The 26,092-nt window shown below is 41.9% G+C and overlaps 1 protein-coding gene across 1 annotated transcript in view; it reads right to left on the reverse strand.

The window, feature by feature from the left end:
• The window catches only part of LOC127027895 (small conductance calcium-activated potassium channel protein 2-like), a 48,413-nt gene that overhangs the window by 16,837 nt on the left and 5,484 nt on the right, over positions 1 to 26,092 (reverse strand). The window contains exon 3 of the mRNA XM_050913759.1: positions 13,073 to 13,491. Coding sequence (XP_050769716.1) covers positions 13,073 to 13,491 — 419 coding nt within the window. The remainder of the gene's footprint in view (positions 1 to 13,072; positions 13,492 to 26,092) is intronic.

Here is a 26,092-nt window from a genome sequence, read left to right on the forward strand (position 1 = left end):
CGTCAAGGTGCTCCTAAGAGCTATAGCCCCTCCAAGTACTAAAGCAGAGACCCTCGCTCGCTCCAGGTGCTGGCACCACAGGCCTGGGGGCGCCTACACCCCCCAGTCTGACTCCAGTTGCTGGCCCCAAATCCACTCATGCTGGTCTCACCATTAGCTGGTGCCTCATCCTTACAGCACTCACACATACAGGAGAGAGAGTGAGATTACACAGAAAGATAGTTAAAGGATTTAATGAGAAGATAGGACAGACTGCAGTGATCAAGCACATGGCTCAGTCAGACAAGCATACTGACCCACCACAGTTTACATGTGACCAGCCCCTTTTATACCCCTTTCTGTCTATTCCTCTGCTGTTCCTCCTTGATTCCCTTTCCCTGCATGTTCCTTCATCAGTTTGCATAGTTCCACCAACATCCGCCGCACCCCTCCTCCCCCCAATATCCAGGACCCGGAGGTTTGCATCCTCAGCAGTTGCTGTCGTGGTTTAACCCCAGCCGGCAACTAAGCACCACACAGCCGCTCGCTCACTCCCCCCACCCAGTGGGATGGGTAAAAGTGAGAAAACTCACGGGTTGAGATAAAGACAGTTTAATAGGGAAAGCAAAAGCCGCGCACGCAAGCAAAACAAAACAAGGAATTCGTTCACCACTTCCCATCGGCAGGCAGGTGTTCAGCCATCTCCAGGAAAGCAGGGCTCCATCACGCGTAACAGTTACTTGGGAAGACAAACACCATAACTCCGAACGTCCCCCCCTTCTTCCTTCTTCCCCCAGCTTTTATTGCTGAGCATGACATCATATGGTATGGAATAGCCCTTTGGCCAGTTGGGGTCAGCTGTCCCAGCTGTGTCCCCTCCCAACTTCTTGTGCACCCCCAGCCTACTTGCTGGTGGGGTGGTGTGAGAAGCAGAAAAGGCCTTGACTCTGTGTAAGCACTGCTCAGCAATAACTAAAACATCTCTGCATTATCAACACTGTTTTGGTCACAAATCCAAAACATAGCCCCATACTAGCTACTATGAAGAAAATTAACTCTATCCCAGCCAAAACCAGGTTGGCCCTCTTTGAAGTGATGCCTGCAGTTTCTTGATAGCCCATCAATTAGTGTGTGACTGAAAAGGTTGGTTTCTCATCTTTGTCCCCATTATGTTTGCCCCGTCAGGTCTGTGCCTCCCTCTTTTCCTTACCATCCCATTTGACAAAGACCTCAATCAGATCATCTTACTGAAATAAACAAACATTCTCACACTCCACATGCCCTTATCAATTAGTGTAACTGATCAGGTTTGGTTCTTGTTATTGTCTGTTAAAGTTTGTCAGTCAGCTTTGTGCCTCTATATGTATTGCTTCCCCCTTTTCCTTGTCATCCCATTTGACAAGGTCCTTGGTCAGATAACCTTAAGGGAGCAGATGCTCTCTCATGCACGTACCCTTACAAATTTTACCAACATGAACATGTTTTCTAATGAAAAGCACACTGGAAGCAGATGACAATACAAAGGCCAAGCCAATATCATTTTCCTTAGAGTTAAAAACCAAAATAATCTACAGTTTCTAGAACATACGTTTTGATGAATCACAGGAGAATAAAACTATACCCTATATAGTACAGCACTGTGGAAGAAACCATTTTACAAAATCTAGGCAGAATTATTTTTAGCTAACTTTGGGTCTGAGCCAAAGCCTGTGGTCAGTGGAAACAATTTCATTGGCTGCCTCAGATTTTGGACTAGGCTCATGCCCCATATCATGGGCAATGCTAGAGCCATGTATTTATCTTAAAAATCAATGCAAACTGTACTTGCTCCTTGAATATATGTTAATGTCTTTTATGAAAAGATGAAAAGTTATATTTAGTTTAATGCTTCCATAAGTCACACTGCTTGAAACTAGACATATTTTACTGAATATTTATAAAGACAATTCCAAACATGAAGTGTGTACTTGAGAGTCATCCAAAAGTTATGCCAGATTTCATTAACAATCTGTTACTAATGTATTGGAGACGATTGGTACATTTAATTTTATGAAATATAAGGAAGTATAAAAACATAACTATATATTGCTATAAAGCAAATGAAGCAAAGAAAGCATTTTTATGCATGAAACATTAGCGTGAGGCTGTAATATTTTTAAAAAAACCAAAGCGTTCTCCCTTTTCCGATTCTGTTCTTTTCATCACACTGATGAGAAGGCTAGAAAAATACTTCAAGGTGAGTTTCTGTGATGGTATGAATCTAAAAAAACCAAACCTAGTAGTATTAGTCTTTTTACAGCTACATTAACATATAGAATCTTCTCAAAGTACTGTACATGGTACAATTACCTAACCTATACCAGAGAAGAATTTAGTTCAGTATACGGCTGAAATAGGCAAACTATTCATTTCTCCTGCTGGTCAGTATATCTTGCTAAGAAACAAAGATAAAATGGCCGGGTTTGCTTTCCTCTTAGCACCTACATGCCTGCCAATACACCTTGGAGCTACACTTGAGAGACAGCAGATGAGAATCACATTTGACTCATTCAGATTGGAGATTTCGGTGTTCCAAACTCCCAGATTTCAGAAAATAAACTTGTCACAACCAACCTTAACTAAATGAATAATGAATAACCTGGAGACATTTATTTGCTAGAGAACAAAAAAAGTTATCTGTGCATAAGACGAATTTTCATTTCTCTCTGCTACAACCAACATATTGCTGTATGCCTTATACTGGAGTGAATGGGTATACTGATAAACTATGGTAACAGACTTCTGTCCCAACTCTCTCACGGCAAATACAAGTTGAGAGAATACCATAATTTCAGTCAGGCTATCAGAAACATAATACAGCTGTAGTACTTAACTGTGGTCATGGTAATTAAAGAATATAATTCTCATTTGCTTATATGGACCTCTGCAGTATCATATTTGAAGACAGAAGTATTGCTCAGCCAAATACACCTGGAAAAAAAAAAAAATACTTAAGACACTTTCACCATTTTATGTTAAAAGTGCCAGATGCTCTGTTTTAGGTCTTGACATGTTACCATCAAACTCTGTAGCATTGGGAGTATGAGATTATATGGAGTCTGACCCTTCTACTTTCGTCCCCTTACTTTCTCATAAAAAAAAAAAAAAAAAAAGGATAAAATGGGGCTTTTTGATTTTGCTAATTTTGCAGTTTCAAGTTTATTTGCTGTTTGCTTTTGGGAGAGCATAACTCTTAAGGATCAATCAACCCTATAGGGGTCATTCTCATTTTAATGACAATTATTTAGAGAGAATAATGCTGCCCTTAGGGGCCTATTAATTCTCCTCCTTTCACTTGCTTGACAGAACTGGCCTTCTGCAAGACTTTACATATACTGAATCCAAAGACACATGTAAAGCTCTGCATACAAATGTGATCGCAGAGCTACAGCTTCTTCTGGTATCTTGACTGTTTCATCTGTCCTGCTTCATAAAAGTCCCCAAGATTATCATTTGAAAGCACCACAAAGGATAGTAAGAAGAACTCATTTTTCATTCTCTGTCTCCCATTTTAAATGAGTAATGACCACCAGCTTATAGGTCAAAGACACCTTATTCTATTAGCAAAAATCCATAACATTAAAGAAAAAACAAGTCATAGATGATACACTGCAGAATAAGTTTTGTTTGGGAGAGGAAGAAGAGGATTAGACACAGAACTGAAGATGTGTGTCCCTCTAGTAGAGTTGGGACCACTTTATACATATGTAGTATTTCTGGAGCTACAAAACATTCATTACAATAATGGATAGACAAGACAAATTTAAGACAGAAGAAAAACTTTCCTCTGATAGTAGAACTACATTTGAATGTTACCTTTTATAGAACTCAAGAAAAGATGTGAGTAAAGGTCAAATTACTGGAAAAATAGTCTTAGGCTTCTCTAGATTGCAACTTTTGAGTTCAAGAAACTGAGTCATGATTCCCTCAAGGGAGAAGAGCACAAAGACTTCCAACTACATTGATCAGAAATCCCTTAAAAATGCATTAGGATCCAAAGTCTTACTTTTCCACTCCACCCAGCTCCAGGTAATTTCTCCTTTAGGTTTAGGAGCTGTGATCAAACAGAAGTAGGAACAGAGCTGTAGTACAGTCACAAAGCCTTCTGCAAAGGATGGCCCACATTTCCTGAATATCTTCCCCAAAGAATAAGAAAGCATAATGTAAGTGTACAGAATAACCACATTTCCTGCACTTTCACGCCTCCTCTGGACCCCCTCTGTTGGTGTGACCGCTACCCCCTGCTCCTGACCCCTGGTAATACGGTTAGCACATAACTAACACCATTTTATAAGGCAAACGGCCATTCTCTGTGACCGACCAGGTCACGTATTAGTCCCCTTTCCCCTCATTATCAGGCCTTGAAGGTCCTGTGAATCAAGTAGACAAGTCAAACAGATTTCTTCTTCCCCTCCCTGTTGGCCTCAAGATTCCTGGGTGCCAGGCCAACTACTCCCCTCCTTACCAGCCTTGAAGGTCCCAGGCACCTGGCCAACCAGGTGGTGGTGATGACCCCATCACAGAACAGGGAAGCACAGCAGCACACAGAGCACTGTCTATAAAATCAAGCAGTTACAGGTCCTAAATGGGAACTTGGACTGGAACTGCAGCTGGACAGTGAGACCCGTGACCTCCCGGTGGCCAGGGAGGCCTCCACCATCGTCTGCTTCCTCCGAGGACTGAGTGACTCGTATTCTTTTATATGTTTTTCGAGTCTAGATTATGATTGTTATATTGATGCAGCAAGCCAAGTATTAAGATTTGACCCGATCTGCAGAGGGTCCAGGTGATTAGAAACCATAAGCTAAGCGGTGCTATAAAATTCTGTGCTATGCTACTTATAAAACTGTGCTACAGTGATTCTGCTTGTAGAAATCCTGTGCTATTCTGATCGTAAATTCTATGCTATGCTAATCATAAAATCCCGTTAAAAAAAAAAAATAAAGCTTTAATTGTAACTACAACTTAGTGCCGTCATCATTCTGCCAAGGATCCCTAAAAGAACCTGTCTGTCCCCTTAGTGTCAGGTGACAGTTGGGCAAGTTCAAACCATTTTATTACTCAGTATAAGGATACCACACCAAACAATAAAGATAAATATTATTATATGCATGGAACATACAAACAGAGCTTAAGTGACTTTGTTCAAGGTCACAACATATCTATAGGATGGATTCCCTATCTATCACTTTTAATTTTTTATATTTTAATGAATTTATAAATTATTTGTATACATCTAGCATACTCTGGTTGGTATACTAAAACCTTCACTTCAATGTTCTATACTATCCATAAAACTATAGCCTGTTACCTGAATGATAGCAGAGTATTAGGGTTGATCCTATTAAAACCATACTAACAGTCTTTGAGTCTAAATTTTTTTATTTTCCTTCTGAAGAAAATGAAAATGAACTGCTCTACCATGCAGTTCCTGGTGCAGATTGTTGTGTCTCCAATGGACACCGGAACATCATGCCACAGCATCTGCTTCTTGACTGATTGTCTATGCAAGATCTCATTTTCTAAAAATCAAGAGAAATCACACACCTTGCCTTCAGAAATACAATCACTGAAGGTACACTGATTGCATCAGCAGGTCTTCTGCCTCCCAACACACAAAGAACAGGGAAGGCAATCAATGCCATCTGCTTGCAAGGAGATGTAACCATTAGAGCAAATACCACTCTAAATGCAGTATTATCAAGAATTATCAAGCAAAACTTTTGTCAAATGCCGGTATGCTTGGAAAAGGAAGAAAATTAATGCTGCAAGTATTACTGAGCTGAAAAGCCTCTTTGGTGTTAAATTAACTAAATGTAACATCATGTTTTGAATGCCTTGGAAAGAATCAGCTGCAAAAGATTCCACTTTCACATCGAAGTTTAAACAGGCAAGGATACAATTTTAGAAGCTCATTAGTCTGAAGGTGTATGATGATTTCTGAAAAGATGAATGATTAAAAAATAAGTAAGAAGAAAAAGACATTTGGGCACAAATATTTGATCTGAAATCTCACTGTTCAATTTCAGATAACGCTGCATCTCTACGATTACGGATTGTGGGAAGATTTTCAGGCTATTATCTAATGCATTCTTCAAAATACAGGATAACATAAGAGATCACCTTTAACTCAAGGAATTAGAACAGCAGGTAACTTCTTCCTGAAACACAGGTAAGAGAGAACTTGTTTTTTTATTAGAAGACCATTACTTCATGTAAATCATTTGCAATGTCGTTTCCCACATATGCTACTGGAGACTCAGAAATACGCAGCCTAGCCCCTGGTCGACACTTAGGTCACAAAGGAAAACATTTTGGATAATTCTCAGGTCAAGTCAATTAAGTGACTACACAACTGATAAATTTAGGTTATTCAGTAACAACAGAGAATGCGTCTGACTGAAAGAAAAGGGACACAGATTAACATCATCCCTTGGTAACTAACAGAAGTAAGCCTGGAGCAGCAAATGGACGGTGCACTTGCCAAACAGCACCTGCAATAGTGTAAACTCCACATTCTCCTACCACAACCCCACTGCAAACCCAGCAGTTGGCATGCAATGTTTTATAATCATGTTTAAGCTTCCCCCTGAGATGTACCATAGCCAAATATTAAATTTGAAAAGAAGCCATTAAACTTTCTGACATGACTGATTATTAACCAAGATACTTTCCATGTTCTTCCATGCTCTTCTCCAGAGTTGGAAAGAGAGAGCAGCTTCTCCTCTTTAAATCTCATGTCCTATGCCAGTCCTACCAGAGAGGTGGCAGCAGTAGAAAACAAGCCCAAACAAGGAAAACTAGTGTTCAGCCAACACCCTCCTCCCCCCTCCAACAGCATCAAGCTGCAATGGGACTAATATTTTTCTTCTCTCTTTCACATCAAATCCTTCTGTTGAACACTTACACCAGCAAACCTTCTGTCCTAATGCTTTATCTTTAATCATTCTGTCATTTCTTGTTTACGTATTACAATATGTTGTATTGTTTCAAAGACAGCATACACTATGTATTTTACAGGTATTTTCACCTTCTGCAGTTCACAGACTACCTTCTGTAATCTTCTGCAAGTCAAAAGTTACTTGTAAATATTTAGTGTATTAACGGAAAAAATAAGCCTTTAAAAAACAAATTAAAAAAATAATCAAACAGCTGTTTTATTTCATAGTAACTGTCAGACATCTCTCCCTCTCTCTCTCTCTCTGATAAACACACCAAGACAGTTATAAATTGCTCTGTGCGTGGGTTGACCTTAGCTGGTCACCAGGTGCCCACCAAGCTGCTCTATCACTCCCCCTCCTCAGAAGGACAAGGGGGAGAAAATATGACAAAAAGCTCATAGTTCAAGATGAGGACAGGGAGATCACTCAGCAATTACCGTCATGGGCAAAACAGACTCGACTTGGGGAAGATTAATTTAATTTATTGCCAATTAATCACAGAGTAGGATAATGAGAAATAAGAACAAATCTTAAAACACCTTCCCCCCACCCCTCCCTTCTTCCCAGGCTCAACTTCACTCCTAACTCTTCTACCTCCTCCTCCCCCTCCTTCTTCACTGACCTTGGTGTCTGCAGGGTTATTTCTCTCACATATTCTCACTCCTCTCTCACAGCTGCTGTTGTGCAGTGTTTTTTACCCTTTCTTAAATATGTTATCACAGAGGCGCTACCAATGTTGCCAATTGGCTCAGCTTTGGCCAGTGGCAGGTCCATCTTGGAGCCGGCTGGAACTGGCTCTGTCCGACATGGGGGCAGCTTCTGGCATCTTCTCACAGAAGCCACCCCTGCAGCCAGCCTGCCTGCCTGCCCGCCCCCGCCCCCCCCCCCCCCCCAACCTTGCCATGTAAACCTAATACGTGTCAGTAACAGTGGTTGCAGATTTTTTTCTGCCATGCATCCCAATGTCACAGAATCACAGAATGGTTGAGGTTGGAAAGGACCTCTGGAAGTCATCTGGTCCAACCTCCCTGCTCAAGCAGGGCCACCTAGAGCCAGCTGCTCAGGACCACGTACAGATGGCTTTTGAATATCTCCAAGGAGGGAGACTCCACAACCTCCCTGGGCAACCTGTTCCAGTGCTCAGTCACTCTCACAGTAAAAAAAAAAAAAAAAAAAAAAAAAAAAAAAAAAAAAAAAAAAAAAAAAAAGGGTTTCCCGATGTTCAGACGGAACCTCCTGTGTTTCAGTTTATGCCCATTGCCTCTTGTCCTGTCACTGGGCACCACTGAAAAGAGCCTGGCTCCATCCTCTTTGCATCCTCCCTTCAGGTGTTTATATACATTGATGAGATCCCCCCCGAGCCTTCTCTCCTCTAGGCTAAACAGTCCCAGCTCTCTCAGCCTTTCCTCATAGGAGAGATGCTCCAGTCCCTTAATCATTTCCTAGCATTACAAAGCATATTTTCATACATATACACAATTCCTTACAACTGAAACTTAAGTTTGTATCCCAACCACTTGGCATGATTTGCATGACTACACAGTGGACACAACCATTTTTGCATCCATCGTGAAAGGCCTTGAAGCCAATGAAAGCCCATTGGCTTCCACAGGTTTTGCATCAGCTTCCAAACCAGGCTATAGCCCTGTGACACTAACATCATCTGTTCCTGTTCCTGCTGTCATCCTAGTCAGGTAGCTGGCACTCTAGGGCCTAAGAAATATTTTTTTATCATCCTTCTTCCCAGTGGTCAGGGACTGGTCTCTTTTGCTGTCTCAGCTTGGCATCAGAAGATATGCTTATGCACTGTGTCCCACATTGGCCACACATACCCCATAAATGAGAGTATAGCGCAGAGACACCTGCTTAGTGCCAGCCCGTTCCAACTCAACCTGATATATGTTCACGGCATAGCATTGTGCATAGTGCTAGTACAGATCTAAAAGGAGTAAAGTTGATTGACGCTACTAAATGGTGGATTTTAAGGTCCCACCACCTGGCGTACGTGTTCCCCTCTGCGAGGGAATTAAGACTACAGACTCTCACCTCAGCCTTCTCCACTTCAGGCAGCACATTTCCAAGGAGAAAACAATGCCGAGTTCAGGCATTACTCCTGCCTGGGCAGTGTTCTCAGCACAAGCTGTCAGCACACTCAGCATCAATCGAAACTGAATAGTTAAACTGCTATATCAGCACATGCAAGCATTCATCTTCATCTGAACATCAGGAGCTCTCAGAAGCGTTTAGCTCTTCCACCCCACTAAAAATTATTACATTTATTAGTACTGCAATATATTATACGGAAGTGTTATTCTCCGATACCACTGTGCTAAGCAGCACGCAACATAGAACAAAGATAGCCCCTGACCCAAAAGCTCGCAACTTAAGTAATCTGAAATAGTTGTCCAATTTATGTTGCAGCAATAGATTCAGTTTTCAATTAACATACTTGGATTCAGTGGACCACTCGTGGAAACCCATAGGAATTTTACCAATGGATTTTATTTAATACAAAACAAGGCTTAAAAACAAATATTGGATATCACTGAGATAAACCCACTGTTTTATAGAAACATAACTACAAGTAAATTCACGTTCTATTTTCTAATTCAGGAATGTTTTTGATTGATCAACCTACGAGCTCTGTACTGGTATAACATCACTGTTATACTAGCATAAAGAAAGTTCAAAAAGGTGTCTGGATTTCAGTGCAGAAATGAAATTGAACCTTTCTGGAAATACTAGTGTCAGAATATTGGAATTCCTGTATTTTGGGCCAAAATGAGAGCGCGCCTTGTCACTTGCAATGAATTTAGAAAGCAAAACATCTTTCCTTCTAACACTTTGTTACTTCTTGTATTGCATTTACGTGGCAAGGCTTTTGGTAGCGGGGCAGGGGAAACCGCAGGGGTGGCTTCTCCAAGAAGACACCAGAAGCTGCCCCCACGTCGGATAGAGCCAGTTCCAGCCAGCTCCAAGACAGACCCACCGCTGGCCAAAGCCGAGCCCACCAGCGATGCTGTTGGTGCCTCTCTGATAACATATTTAAGAAAGGGTAAAAAATGCTGCACAGCAGCTGTGAGAGAGAGGAGAGAGAAAATGTGAGAGAAACAACTCTGCAGACACCAAGGTCAGTGAAGAAGGAGGGGGAGGAGGTGCTCCAGGTGCCAGAGCAGAGATTCCCCTGTAGACCATGAAGATGACCATGGTGAAGCAGGCTGTCCCCTCTGCAGCCCATGAAGGACCCCACACCGGAGCAGGCTCCTGGCAGGAACTGCGGGCTGTGGAGAGGAGCCCACACCAGAGCAGGTTTTCTAGCAGGACCTGTGACCCTGCGGGGGACCCACACTGGAGCAGTCCATTCCTGAAGGACTGCACCCCGTGGAAAGGGCCCACGCTGGAGCAGTTCATGAAGAACTGCAATCCATGGGAAGGACCCATGATCAAGCAGTTTGTGAAGGACTGTACCCCATGGGAGGGACCCCATGCTGGAGCAGAAGAACAGCATGAGGAGGAAGGAGTGGCAGAGACAAAGCATTATGAACTGACTGCATCCCCTGTTCCCCAACCCCCGTGCGCTGCTCGGTGGGGGAGGAGGTAGAAGAGTCAGGAGTGAAGTTGAGCCTGGGAAGAAGGGGGCGGGGGGGAAGGTGTTTTTAGTTTTGTCTTTGTTTCTTGCTGTCCTACTGTATTTTTAATTGGCAATAAATTAATCTTCCCCAAGTCAAGTCTGTTTTGCCCATGACAGTAATTGCTGAGTGATCTCCCTGTCCTTATGTTGACTCACAAGGTTTTTAGTCTTATTTTCTCCCCCCGTCCTGCTGGGGAGGGGGAGTGAGAGAGCGGCTGAGTGGGCACCTGGCAGCCAGCCAAGGTCAACCCACCCCTAGAATGTTCCTTCTGTCCCAGGTATGGGAAATATTTTGAAACTATAATGTGTCACTGTTAACATTTTCAGAACATGATTAGTCTTGCCATAACATAATTGAACAACATTGACACTAAGCATCTACTGTAACAAACTGCATTCCACAATTCTGGCAATATTAACAAGAGCAGCAGCAATGTCAAGATAATAGCTTATCTTATAAACTGAATGTAGATATTTTTCTCCATAACAAATTGGGAAGTAATGCAATGAATAACTTCCAAAAGTAACCTGACCATAACAGTCAGCTTGCATTTTAACTGCTGATTTATATCAGCTAGCTGTCACAAGTAACTCCCCTAAACAGCTTCCAAAGTGGGCAAACAGGGAAAGGAAGAGGAAAAACAACATGTCTGTTTCTCGCTTTCTCTTTCACCAGCCTTTCTCTCTCTCTAGCTTTTTCTCTATCTTGCCTTTTCATTCACTCTCAGCCTTGCACTCACATTCTCACTTTTGCTTTCTCCCTCTCTTGCTCTCTCCCTTTATTTTGCTGCCTCTTCCTTTCTCGCTCTCTCTTCCTCTCACACGGTTTCTCGCTTTTGCTCCATCGCGTTCTCTCTTTTCCTCTCTTGCTCAGTCTCTTGCTTTTGCCCCTCGCTTTCTCTCTCTCGCTTGCTCAGCATTTATCTCTCTCCCACTTTTTCTCTCTTCAACTCTCTTTGTCTCTTGTGTGCTTTCTCATGCTTTCTCCCTCCCTCACACTCTCGCTTTTTGCTCTCTCTCTTGGTTTGTCTGTCTGCTCTCCCTCTTCCCTCCCCTCTCTCACTATTTCTCCCTCCCTTTCTCTCTCCCTTTCACTCTCTTTCTCCGTCCCTCTATTTATCTTTCTTTTAGTAGCTCTCTTTTCTGTTCCTCTTTTTCTTTCTCTCTTTCACTCTCCCTACCTCTCTCCCCCCCCGTTTCTCTTTTTCTCTCCCTCTCCCCCCCCTTCTCTTTCTTTCTCTGTCTCTAACTTTTCCTTTCTCCTTCTTTGTCTCTCTGTTGCTCTCTTTCTTGCTTTCTCTCTCTTTTAATCTCTCTCCATCTCTTTCTCACCTCCTATTTATCTCTTTTCCCCTCTGTTTTTATCTCTCTCTCCCCCCATTCCTCTTTGCCTCTGTTGTGGGTTAACCCCGGTAGGCAGCTAAGTCCCACACAGCCGCTCACTCAGTCCCCCCCAACGGGAGGGGGAAGAGAATCGGAAGGGTAAAAGTGAGAAAACGCATGGGTTAAGATAAAGACAGTTTAACAGGGAAAGCAAAAGCTGTATGCACAAACAAAGCAAAATAAGGAATTCATTCACTACTTCCCATCTTACTTTTCCAGGAAAGCAGGGCTTCATCACGTGTAACGGTTACTTGGGAAGACAAATGCCATATCTCCAAACTTCCCCCCTTCCTCCTTCTTTCCCCCAGCTTTTATTGCTGAGCATGATGGTATATGGTATGGAATATCCCTTTGGTCAGTTGGGGTCAGCTGTGTCCCCTCCCAATCTCTTGTGCACCTCCAGCCTACTCACTGGGGGCGGGCAGAGTGAGAAACAGAGAAGGTCTTGACTCTGTGTAAGCACTGTTCAGCAATAGCTAAAACATCGGTGTGCTGTCAACACTATTTTGGTCACAAATCCAAAACATAGCACCATACGAGCTACTACGAAGAAAATTAACTCTGTCCCAGTCAAAACCAGTACATCACCCTTTCTTGATCTTGCCAACTCCCCAACAACATTTTTTCACTTTTTTTTTTTTTAAAGAAACAGGACTATAAAAGTCTAATTGAAAAAATACATTTTTCCATTGGAATTTTCCATAGCTATTTTATCTACATTACTCCCAATAAATTTAACTCATAAACACAATAAATGAAAGCTGTTATCAACACAGAATATCAACAACTGTAACTGTTGTTAAAAGACATTTTATGGTATCCCACTGTGTTTTAGCAAAGTTAAATGAAAACATTGAAATCGACTTGCAACACTACAATAAGTGTTGTGGCACAAACTTGTCTACATAAATCCTTCAGATTAAAAGGCAAAGCATTCCTGACAATCTGTGACAGAGTGAAATCCAACCAGCACTCAACATATCAAAGACCAGGAAGCTCCATTCCATTAAATATTTAGGTCCTTCAAATACATAAACCAAAGAAGCAAAACAAGACAGACAGACAGAACCAACCAACCAACCAAACAGAACAACCTTACCTTTCACAAGCTCGGACAGTCCACGCAGCAATTATCCATAATGAGATACTAAAAACCAACAGTACAGTTCCTGGACATATTGTCATTAAAGTCTTCATAACAAAGCGGGTATTGAAGTTTATCTTATTTAACGCTCCAATGCTTCTAGATGATGCATCAGTGAAAAGTTTGCTATGCAAAAGCATAACTCTGGCAATAAGATACAGCCTTAAGAACATTGGTATAGATAAAATAATATCCACATCAGCTGTTGTTGTGGATGGAGCGTAAGAAAAGGCAAGCCGGGCTGTCCATGTGAATGTATAGTTCCCAGGTATGGGATGTATAGCACATATAAGTATTTCCAAGCAGATAAAGAAAATACGCTCATAAGTCATGGCTATTCTCCAGTCATCTGCTCCATTGTCCACCATGAATAACTGAAATGATAAAATATAAGGTTAACTTTAGTATGCCATTAACAAACCTTGTTATAATTCTATTTTAAAATACCATCATTTTCAAAGCTGCTAATGACCCCTAAAACCAAAATAAATATGCCATTTCAGCAAATTACATTACTAAGTCACTACTAAGTGAACATCATTTTGGTCAAGCCAAAAAGAATGTTTTTGTGCACTATTTTTAAAACTGTATATGAAACTGAATTTCCACATATTATTTACTAAGATTTTTTCATATTTTTGTTTAATCATCATTTTTGATAAAACAAAACTCTGTGCCAATTTAAACCTCATCCCTTCAAAATCAATTGCTTATTCAAAGTTCATAGAATTAAGAATAATTTAAGAAAGGTTTTTCAGGATGGAAATCTAAATTACAAACTGAAAATACTTTCTGCAGTACAACATTAAGACTTCTTTAGAGCACATCAATGCTTCAGACCAGAGAGATTATAGCTTCAGTAGAACTATTCAAGCTTTCTTCAAACTTCAGGTACCAATATAGACCAATGCAGGCTGCAAAACCATCCAAGAAACTACATAAAGACTCTAAAAGATAACTCACAATAAAAAATCAGTTCAACTATACCTCAACTACTAGCAATACCTGAACTAGCTGTTTTAAAGCTAGGTTGACCATGTCTAAATGAACCATAGTCACACCTTCAAAAAACCAAAACTGAAAAGCAGAGGCCTGCAAACACCAGAGTAGCCTAGGCAGCCAGGTGAGGTCTATTAGTAGCTGAAAATTAAATGCACATGTATGTAGGTCCTTGCAGAATCAAAGCCTTCAGTTTACCACCCAGGAACAAAAGTAATAAAACACTTCACACTGTTTAGTAAATGTTGTTCCTGAAGATTTACTAACTAAATACTTAATTGAACAATATTTGTCACTAGTAGAGAGTAGGGATATGCAAGGTAACTTTTCAAAAAAGCAACAGGAGAAGACCTTCACGCCACTTCTAGTCTGAATCTAGACAAGGCTGTTCAGTAAATATGTAATCGGAAATAAAAAACTTTTGCAGGATTTTTAAAATTAGATTATTCAAAAACTTAGAAGTAATTTAAGGGGTGAGAAGGTGAAATACACAAAGAATGTCCTTCTGAACGTAAGAAAAGTATTTCTAGCATGCTACACACCATATACAGGGCCAAACAAGCAATTCCTCATCTGCATTGCTTTTTGCCCCTTTCCATCCTTCAAAAGTTTAGAAATGCAAGCCTGAACTCTCTGTATATGTCCTTTAGAGATCCAAAAACACATTCTACATCTTCCTCCCAACACGTTCAGTTTGTCTTCCAGAAAATTGCTCCAGTTCTTTGTTTAAGAAAGTGATAACAATAAGTTAACTTTATTGTAGTTGGAGTGACACTAAAAGAAAGAAAGAAGTTAACCACAGTAAGAAACAAACAAAACAAAAGAACCCAACCCAAATTCTCTTATTTTTGGACCTGTTTTTTCCTCCTTCATGTTCCTTCTCTTTATCTTAGGTATAGTTCTTACCTCCACTGCAATACTATTAAAGCCAAAGAAACATAGTGTTGAATTAAGCTAAAGAAACACACTCAGTGAATTCAATGTATGCAACGTGAGCACATACACTTTCTTTTGCCTGTGGTCTTTCTGAAGACTTTGTATGCTAGATATAAAAATGAAATTCATACTGGTAGGAAGGCAAATCTATCTATTTATTTATTACCAAAAGACAGTTGGTTTGCACTTAGCAAATATACTATTTGATATAAAGGGCCAAACTTTCAAAATACAATGAGGCTCAAGTGCGTTTGATTCTTGTGATTAGCCTGTAAATGCTGTCAGTCAGATCACAGAAATGGTAAAACAGCTATAAAGAGGTCCAGGTATTTAGAGCACCCAGAATACAGATGAATAGTAACCAGTTTAACTGAATATGAGATAGATAATATCAAATCCCTCAAATGTTGTGTGGTTTTCTGAAGAAAAGAATAAACGAATGACACAGCTAACCATTTCAGTTCTCAGATACATATCAAATACATGTTAAATCAGCAGTGTTTTAAAATTTCTTTTAAAGTTGCAGAATATGCTGGAAAAGCAATGGTCTTTTGTCCTCCCTTTTTACCTACCGTCTTCACAGATTTCAATATGAATACTATATGCAGAAAGGCAATTCAAGAAAAATGATACCTTAAGTATTGATTCGATTCAAAAGATGAGAATGGAAGAATGTTGAATTAAACTTAGACATCAAAATTTGATCTTACAATTTTCATAAAAGAAAATCATATTTAATCACTTTTTAAAAAACTTTAGAATATCATTATGAAACATATACTTAAGAACATATTCAGTTGTCAGCAGAAGAAATCCTAATATGCTACAAAGAAAGAAGTTTCTCAGTAGTGCCGAGTGGAATGGGTTATGTTTGCAGGCACAGAAAATCCTTATCAACTTCCCTTGACTTCGGCTAAGCCAATTGCTTCTAAGAAAAATAATATTTGAAAGTGATAATGTCTTCAGCTGTCACATAATGAGAGGTCCAGAAATAGAAGCCCACCACTCGGGGTTACCATATTCATTTGAGATACTCAGTAGACCCATCAGTAAGTGACTGAATTAAAGCTACTGAATAAGGAGTTCTTTCAAAGTCAGTGTCCACTAAAGGTATTTCTTCATTTAAATAATATTCTTCATTTAACACTTATTCTATTATATAATATATTCAGACCCCACTCCCTCCAGCAGGGTAAAACACAATGAGAATAAGCTCCTTAAGTTACAACATTTAGAAAACTTCCATCCAGCACCAACAGTTCCCAAAAGCTCCTGTGACTGGGGTTGACAGTCAAAAATGTTCTCCAAGCAGATGCAGAAGGAACATGACTTAGTAAAGCTCTGAATATAGCATAAGTGGAGGAAGATTAATACAGAAAGAACAGTTTAGGTAGGAGTCCTGTTCCTTTCCTTTGCACAAACACGCAAAACGGGAAAATGGGACCAGTGCACTAAAGAAGTATTTTTATTGTTTTATACTATGTATTGTTCTGTTATTTAAAAAGTAAAGAATAAAAAAGAAAAGGAGATGTATGTTATTACATAACAGATATGTTTACTAGTAAATAGACTGGGTGACCCAGAGGAATCCAGAGTAGCTGTTCCATACAATTGATAGAGATGGAATGAAAAACATACGTAGTTTTAAAACCATACTGTTGTTCCCAGGAATCTAAGGACAGAGCAGGTTATTTGCCTGTAGCAAATCTTTACAAAACATTCCACCAGCTAAGCTAACTTAAATACAACTTGTTTAGAACCCGACTTCCATTTGCTGACACTCCACACTACCCCCTACTTCTACTGGCCTGTTCTGGCTCACTCTCACTGCTGAGAGTGTAGCTGGACATTAGCTATGCCAGCTTTATTACACCTGAAAGGGAAAGTGGCAAAGAAATATTGAATGGATTGCTTAGGTTCCCTTTGCACCTTCACAAATACGAACAACAAATGACCACATTGAAAAAATTACTATACTAAAAAAATATTTCCAAAACAAAAACATCTCTTTAAAAACCTTTTCTGGTCTTGTAGGTGGTCTGCTATAACTAGTGCACTAATCTTAGCAGTACTGGGATAGAAACATTAGTCAGATTCCAGAGTTAGGAATGAATTTAGTTTTGCACTGAAGCAGCAATTCCAAGACTGTGTATGAAGAACATAGCACATCTTCCCACAAAATATCAGTACTTTTATACAGAACTAATTTTAGAATGCATCTTGTAAGAAACCTAGTGCTCTCTGTCATATTTTTCCCCATTTCAGGTATCTCAGAAATAAAGTAACTCTAATTCTACAATATTCTTGTGGAAGCAAAATTCACTGGGGAGAACTATCTACATTTCAGTATTTTTATGTTGTTAATTTTAAATGATCATTTTACAGTTCTTGATTTAGGATTTGTTTTTCTTCATTCATCACAAAAATTAATTTGTTCTACAGATCACTGCATGAAGAACTGCCATCTCCCAACATGGCTGCCATCAGCCACTGTTCCCAATGTGAGAGAAGCCTTACTCTCTTCAGGGAAGATCAGCTTCACTGCTACTGGGAAAACTAGAACCAATTAAAAAAGGATATATTCACTGAAGAAATTGGCGATATTTTTGCAAGGGAATAGGGGAAACAGAAGTTAAAGGAATAAATACTGAATCTGAAGCTAGATAAAATGAGCTAATTTATTCATTCTGCCAAAGGAATACACCTGTGACTCTAGACTTAAGAACGTATTTTTAAGGAAAGATAAACCTGATGTCCTGATAAACTTCTAACAGCCTCACTAAAAAATGCTCAGAACAAGGGTGCATTTGAATGGACAATGCTAGGTATTGTCAGGCCAGCCATTCAGTGGCCTGACCATTAGATACAACCTCCTCCTATGTCCTAAGGGAGGCTGTTGGAAACAAGCATCTTCTACATTTAATTTCAATGCAAAAGGCCTCAGATCCTTTCAGTCACCGTTCATTAGATGCTTGACCAATGTTAAAGGATTTTCTATCCTGCATTACAGTGCTGCTTTTCAGAGACAGTGGGCACCTGTAACTTTTCCTGGGTCAACACGTTCTGCAGATATAATCTATTAAAAAATGTACTGAATGGAACTAAAACTAAATATTTATCAAATAAATACTCCTAAAGTGATAATTTAGCAGATATGATGTCTCTAGATTTCTTATAACCAGCATGCTTTTCTGTTGTATGGAATGTGTATTAAGCTTCACTGGTACAAGGTAATTTTCAAGCCTATACATGAAGCTACTGTATCCTGGACCAAAACTGGCACATGATGAGATTTGTTGTCGCCTGATCCAAGGCCTATTAAAATAAACAGAAAAATTTCAGTAATTTTCAACAGGTTTTAGATCAGAATAAAATTATCACTCAAAGTTTATTTATTGATTTTCACCTGTTATTCAACAGACTTGCTTTCTGTGCTCTTAAACTTCATTCGTTTTTGCAGCAGCAGTCTTAGCTGATGATTCAGCGTACTTAAGCAAAGGCAAGCTAGACTTTTGTTTCTTTTGGCATGGAGTCAACAGAAGAAGGAAGACAATGAGATAAACGTGTACCACCACAGTGAAGGCAAAAGGATTACAAAGGATTTAATCATGTTGTATGCTGCTATTTTAATTATGTAACAAACTGTTTATGCATGAAGTGGGCAATTTATACATTGTAAATTATTATGATAATCGGATGATACTATCTTCTTAGCTCTTCCCTCCTCCACCTCTTCGAAAGTGTATTTCTCAACTGGAACAGTAGTCAGAGAAATACCTGTTCTAGGCTGGGATAACAATGAGCTACATTTTTCCTACCGGTCTTCCAAACTGAATCAACAACCACACAAGCTTAGAGAGCGAGTAATGAATATTTCATAATCTCCCAAGTGTGATGCTTTTAACAACATTACAAGCATGACAACAATGAACCAAAAGGAGAATACACAGATTTGGGGTTGTCACCATACTTGGCTCCAACATCATTACTGTTGTTCATCTGGCTTTTTTCCTGGGAGAGGGAGGGAGGTGAAGGAAGCATTGTTTGTGTTTTTATCCTCTTTTCTTGAAATGATAATGTAGGCTAAGAATTATCATTTAAAACTACCTGGTTTAATTTGATTGTTATTATAGTCTTAACATTAAGTCACATTTAATAAATATAATCACTCCTGAATAACAGGATAACTAATACACTAACTAATAATAATAATACTACATAATAACACTAATAACTAATGATACAGAATAACTAATAATAACACTAATTGTACTTATTATTATACTAATAATAACACTAATAGCTAATAATACAGAATAACTAATACACTGCAATCACTGAAAACCTATTTGAAGAAATCATTTTAACATTTCCAATATTTCACAAAACTGCACAGCAGCCAAACAGTTATTTTTGTCTAAATACCGCAGCTATGCCATTCTGGAGACTTTGGTCTGTCAAATGCAGAGCTGTTTCATAGAATAGAAAAATGAATCTGTTTTGCTAATAGGTTTAGAATGCAAGGCTAAAAATATGTCCAAAATTATGCATGTGCCGTCAGGCAGCAGGAGAACTCACCCGGCTGTGCTGCGGGAGGGAAGCTGGGGAGGCTGGCAGCCGCCCTCCCCACAGCACAGGTTGCTCTGAGCTAGGCCCAGCCCAGCCAAGGGCGCCCCGGATAATGTGCAACGTGCGGAGCTGTCTGCGGTGCTGAAAAGGAGGCGGAGGACACACACCCCACCCCACCCCTTATATACTGAAGGTGCTCCTGTTCCTCTACTGCTTATAAACTAAAAAAGAAAAAAGAAGAAGAAAACAAAAAAAGAAAAAAAAAAAGCCCATTTATCTCACATCCATATAATATTCTTGTGAAGAATCCCTGTAAGTCTTCTTAAATCTCCCTTCCAACTCCCTTAAAATAGGATGTTCAGCAGGTCTGGGACAAGCAAGCTCACAGTTTGGTTTAACTGATGAGCTGACTGTTTTCAAAACAGAACACATAGGCAAGGTCATTTAAATGGACAGACTACAGTCACCTGCTATACTGTTAGGCACTACCATAGAGTTGCTTGCAGCATGGCTGTTCAGACTTCCTACCAAGAAATCAAGGGCACTGTCCTGGTTTCGGCTGGGACAGAGTTAACTCTCTTCTTAGTAGCTGGTACAGTGCTGTGTTTTGGATTTAGTGTGAGAATGATGTTGATAACACACTGAGGTTTTAGTTGTTGCTAAGTAGCGCTTATCTTCAGCCAAGGACTTTTCAGTCTCCCATGCTCTGCCAGCAAGCAGGTGTGCAAGAAGCTGGGAGGGAGCATAGCCGGGGCAGCTGACCTGAACTAGCCAAAGGGGTATTCCATACCATGGAACGTCATGCCCAGTATATAAACAGGGGGGAGTTGGCCGGGAGGCACGGATCGTGGCTCTGGCATCGGTCAGCGGGTGGTGAGCAATTGCATTGTGCATCACTGGGGTTTTTTTTCCTCCCCCCCCCCTTTCTTTTTTTGTTATATTCCTTTTCATTACTATTATTATTATTATTATATTTCATTATTACTATTGTTAGTATTATATTTAACTTTAGTTATTAAACTGTTCTTATCTCAACCCACGAGTTTTACTTTTTTTTTTTCCTTTCCTCCTCCTCACCCCACTGGGAGGGGGGAGGGGGAAGCGGCTGCGTGGTGCTTAGTTGCTGGCTGGGGTTAAATCACGACAGCCTTTTTGGTGCCCAACGTGGGGCGAGAAGGGTTGAGATAACGACGGATCTGATCAGAGTGTGTTAAAACAAACTTCTTATAAGTATTCATTGTATTGGTTTGATAGTTACTGGTTACAATGTGGGTTCGTTTGCTATCAAAGTTGGTGTTGTGGTGGTTCTTGAAGTTGCGTTATGTAATGCCCTACTTGCAGTATATGCTCCCTGTTGTGCTGTTTATCACCTGTGGGAACCGGGCTAGAGTTATCATGTTGTTGTACTTTGTAACACTGGCTTATGATGTGATAGAAGTGCAGGTCGTGAAACTAATCGGGTGTTTGTACTCGGCATTGTTGTCACCTCTGTACTTCGGGAGCCGCCTATGGGAGACTATTAATAATTGTACCTTTTACCTTTTCTCCTCTGGGAGCCAATCTATGGAGGAGACATCTCCGTACTTCGGGTGCTATCTCCTAGAGAATATTAATAATTGCACTTTCTACCTTTTCTCCTCGGGGAGCCAACCTATTGGGGAGACATCTTCCCACATCTTCCCTTTCTCGGCCAGGTTAATTGCAATAGCATTGAAGGAGTTTGTAAATTTTGAATATCCTTGGGATGTTGAACTCAGCATGGTCCTATTGCTAGGAATCAGCCTGTTCCTGAATGTGATTCAGATCTTGTCTAGGGTTAAACAACTATTTAAAAATACCACCCAGAGATCAGCTCCCACGACTGCAGCTACTCCAACCCTGGTGACAGGCACTGCAGCTACTCACACTCTGGCGACAGGCACTACGGCTACTCAAACTCTGGCGACAGGCACTGCGGCTACTCAAACCCCAGCGACAAACAGTGTGGCTACTCAAACTCTGGCGACAGCTACTGCAGCTACTATAATCCCTATGATGACAAGCACTGTGGCTACTCAAACTCTGGTGACAGCTACTGCAGCTACTCTAATCCCTATGACAAGCACTGTGGCTACTCAAACCCCAGCAACAGGCACTGTGGCAACTCAAACCTTGGCGATGGATGATGCAGCTGAACTAGAGAATCAACTGGTGCCAATATCAATCGCCCCTACACAGAAGAAGAAATATACAAAAAAATCAGTTCGCTTAGCGAAGGATGAAGGTGAAGCAGGGTCATCACGAGAACAGGAGGAAGAGGCAGAACCGGAGATAATCACCCGATCCCTATCCCCGAGTGAGCTGCGAGATATGCAAAAAGACTTCAGCCGTCATCCAGGCGAGCACATCATCACCTGGCTGCTCCGATGCTGGGATAATGGGGCAAGTAGCTTGGAATTAGAGGGTAAGGAAGCCAAGCAATTGAGATCCCTTTCTAGGGAAGGGGGCATTGACAAGGCGATTGGAAAAAAGACACAAGCCCTCAGCCTCTGGAGGCGACTTCTATCGGGCGTGAGGGAAAGGTACCCCTTCAAGGAAGATGTTGTATGTCACCCAGGCAAGTGGACCACCATGGAGAGAGGTATCCAGTACCTGAGGGAATTAGCCGTGCGGGAGATGGTTTATTATGACCCAGACGATGGGCGGTTACCCACAGATCCAGATGAAGTCCAATGTGCACGACCCATGTGGCGGAAGTTTGTACGAAGCGCACCATCATCATATGCCAATGCATTAGCAGTAATGGACTGGAAAGACGAGGAGGGACCAACAGTAGATGAATTGGCTCGCCGACTTTGGCAATACGAAGAAAGTCTCACTTCCTCCCTCGTCGCGGCTGTAGAGAAACTGCCAGACATACTAGCCGAGAAATGGTCCCGAGAGTTCCAGCGATTTGAGGATAAGTCTGGCTGCCCACCTGTACGGACCAATACCTCAGCTATTAGGAGAAGGTATTCTTCTGGGCAAGAGAGAGGAGAGAGAAGGTATATACCACGGGGTACCCTGTGGTTTTACCTGCTTGACCACGGAGAGGATATGAGAAAGTGGGATGGAAAACCTACCTCGGTCCTAGATGCACGGGTACGGGAATTGCGAGGAAAAACAACCACAAATGAGGGTTCTTCCAGGAAAATGGTTGCTTCAGCCTCCAGTGAGCACTGCGAGCGGTGTGGCCGACAAAGTGGAAGGGCTGATCTTACTCCTGATTCTATGAAAAGGAATTCTAATCCATTTTTGCAACAAGTGAGTGGAGAATCCTATGACCAGGACTAGAGGGGCCCTGCCTCCAGCCAGGCGGAGGAGAGGGACAACCGGGTTTACTGGACTGTGTGGATTCGATGGCCTGGCACATCAGACCCACAGGAGTATAAAGCTCTAGTAGATACCGGTGCACAGTGTACTCTAATGCCATCAAGCTATAAAGGGGTAGAACCCATTTGTATTTCTGGGGTGACAGGGGGATCCCAACAGCTAACTGTATTGGAGGCTGAAATAAGCCTAACTGGGAATGAGTGGCAAAAACACCCCATTGTGACTGGTCCGGAGGGTCCATGCATTCTTGGCATAGATTATCTCAGGAGAGGGTATTTCAGGGACCCAAAGGGGTACCGGTGGGCCTTTGGTATAGCTGCCTTGGAGACAGAGGGAATTGAACAGTTGTCCACCTTGCCCGGTCTCTCTGAGGACCCTTCGGTTGTGGGGTTGCTGAGGGTCGAAGAACAACAGGTGCCGATCACTTCTACAAGGGTCCACCGGCGGCAATATCGCACCAACCGAGACTCCCTGATTCCCATCCATAAGCTGATTCGTCGACTGGAGAGCCAAGGAGTGATCAGCAGGACTCGTTCACCCTTTAACAGCCCCATTTGGCCAGTGCGAAAGTCTAATGGAGAATGGACACTAACAGTAGACTATCGTGGCCTGAACGAAGTCACACCGCCGCTGAGTGCTGCTGTGCCAGACATGCTAGAACTTCAATATGAACTGGAGTCAAAAGCAGCCAAGTGGTACGCCACAATTGATATCGCTAATGCATTTTTCTCAATCCCTTTGGCAGCAGAGTGCCGGCCACAGTTTGCTTTCACTTGGAGGGGCGTCCAGTACACCTGGAATCGACTGCCCCAGGGGTGGAAACACAGCCCCACCATTTGCCATGGACTGATCCAGAATGCACTGGAAAAAGGTGGAGCTCCAGAACACCTGCAATACATTGATGACATCATCATATGGGGCAACACAGCAGAAGAAGTTTTTGAGAAAGGGGAGAAAATAATCCAAATCCTTCTGAAAGCCGGTTTTGCCATAGAACAGAGTAAGGTGAAGGGACCCGCACAGGAGATTCAGTTTTTAGGAATAAAATGGCAAGATGGACGTCGTCACATCCCAATGGATGTGATCAACACAATAGCAGCTATGTCTCCACCGACTAGTAAACAGGAAACACAAGCTTTCTTAGGTGTTGTGGGTTTTTGGAGAATGCATATTCCAAATTATAGTCTGATTGTAAGCCCTCTCTATCAAGTGACCCGGAAGAAGAATAATTGTAAATGGGGCCCTGAGCAACGACAAGCCTTTGAACAGATTAAACGGGAGATAGTTCATGCAGTAGCCCTTGGGCCAGTCCGGGCAGGACCAGATGTTCAAAATGTGCTCTACACCGCAGCCGGGGAGAATGGCCCTACCTGGAGTCTCTGGCAGAAAGCACCCGGGGAGACCCAAGGTCGACCTCTAGAGTTTTGGAGTCAGGGATATCGAGGATCTGAGGCCCGCTATACTCCAACTGAAAAGGAGATATTAGCAGCATATGAAGGAGTTTGAGCTGCCTCAGAAGTGGTTGGTACTGAAACACAGCTCCTATTAGCACCCCGACTGCCAGTGCTAGGCTGGATGTTCAAAGGGAAGGTCCCTTCTACACATCATGCAACTGATGCTACATGGAGTAAGTGGGTTGCACTGATCACACAACGAACTCGAATAGGAAATCCCAGTCGCCCAGGAATTTTGGAGGTGATCACGGACTGGCCAGAAGGCAAAGATGTTGGAATATCACCAGAGGAGGAGGTGATGTGTGCTGAAGAGGCCCCATTGTATAATAAACTGCCAGAAAATGAGAGGCAATATGCCCTGTTCACTGATGGGTCCTGTCGCATTGTGGGAAAGCATCGGAGGTGGAAGGCAGCTGTATGGAGACCTATGCGACAAGTTGCAGAAACTGCAGAAGGAGAGGGTGAATTGAGTCAGTTTGCAGAGGTGAAAGCCATCCAGCTGGCTTTAGACATTGCTGAACGAGAAAAATGGCCAATACTTTATCTCTATACTGACTCATGGATGGTGGCAAATGCTCTGTGGGGGTGGGTGCAGCAATGGAAGCAGAGTAACTGGCAACGCAGAGGTAAACCCATCTGGGCTGCCGCATTGTGGCAAGATATTGCTGCCCGGCTAGAGAACCTGGTTGTGAAAGTACGTCACGTAGATGCCCACATACCTAAGAGCCGGGCCACTGAAGAACATCAAAACAATCAACAGGTAGACAAGGCTGCTAGGATTGAAGTAGCTCAGGTAGATCTGGATTGGCAGCATAAGGGGGAATTATTTCTGGCTCGGTGGGCCCATGACACCTCAGGCCATCAGGGAAGAGATGCAACATATAGATGGGCTCGCGATCGAGGGGTGGACCTGACCATGGACACTATCGCACAGGTCATCCATGAATGTGAAACATGCGCTGCAATTAAGCAAGCCAAGCGGTTAAAGCCTCTTTGGTATGGAGGACGATGGCTGAAATACAAATATGGAGAGGCCTGGCAGATTGACTATATCACACTCCCACAAACCCGCCAAGGCAAGCGCCATGGGCTTACAATGGTGGAAGCAACCACCGGCTGGCTGGAAACATATCCCGTGCCCCATGCCACCGCCCGGAACACTATCCTGGGCCTTGAGAAGCAAATCTTATGGCAACATGGAACCCCAGAAAGAATGGAGTCAGACAATGGGACTCATTTCCGAAACAATCTCATAGACACCTGGGCCAAAGAGCATGGCATTGAGTGGGTGTATCACATCCCCTATCATGCACCAGCCTCCGGGAAAATCGAGCGATACAATGGATTGTTAAAGACTACATTGAGAGCAATGGGTGGTGGGACCTTTAAACATTGGGATACACATCTAGCAAAGGCCACCTGGTTAGTCAACACTAGAGGATCTGCCAATCGAGCTGGCCCTGCCCAATCAGAACTTTTACGTACTGTAGAAGGGGATAAAGTCCCTGTAGTGCACATAAAAAATATGCTAGGGAAAACAGTTTGGGTTACTCCTGCCTCAGGCAAAGGCAAACCCATTCCTGGGATTGCTTTTGCTCAAGGGCCTGGGTGCACTTGGTGGGTGATGCGGAAGGATGGGGAAGTCCAATGTGTGCCTCAAGGGGAT

Source organism: Gymnogyps californianus, unplaced genomic scaffold (genome assembly GCF_018139145.2).
Source record: "Gymnogyps californianus isolate 813 unplaced genomic scaffold, ASM1813914v2 HiC_scaffold_100, whole genome shotgun sequence".
NCBI classification, from domain to species: domain Eukaryota; kingdom Metazoa; phylum Chordata; class Aves; order Accipitriformes; family Cathartidae; genus Gymnogyps; species Gymnogyps californianus.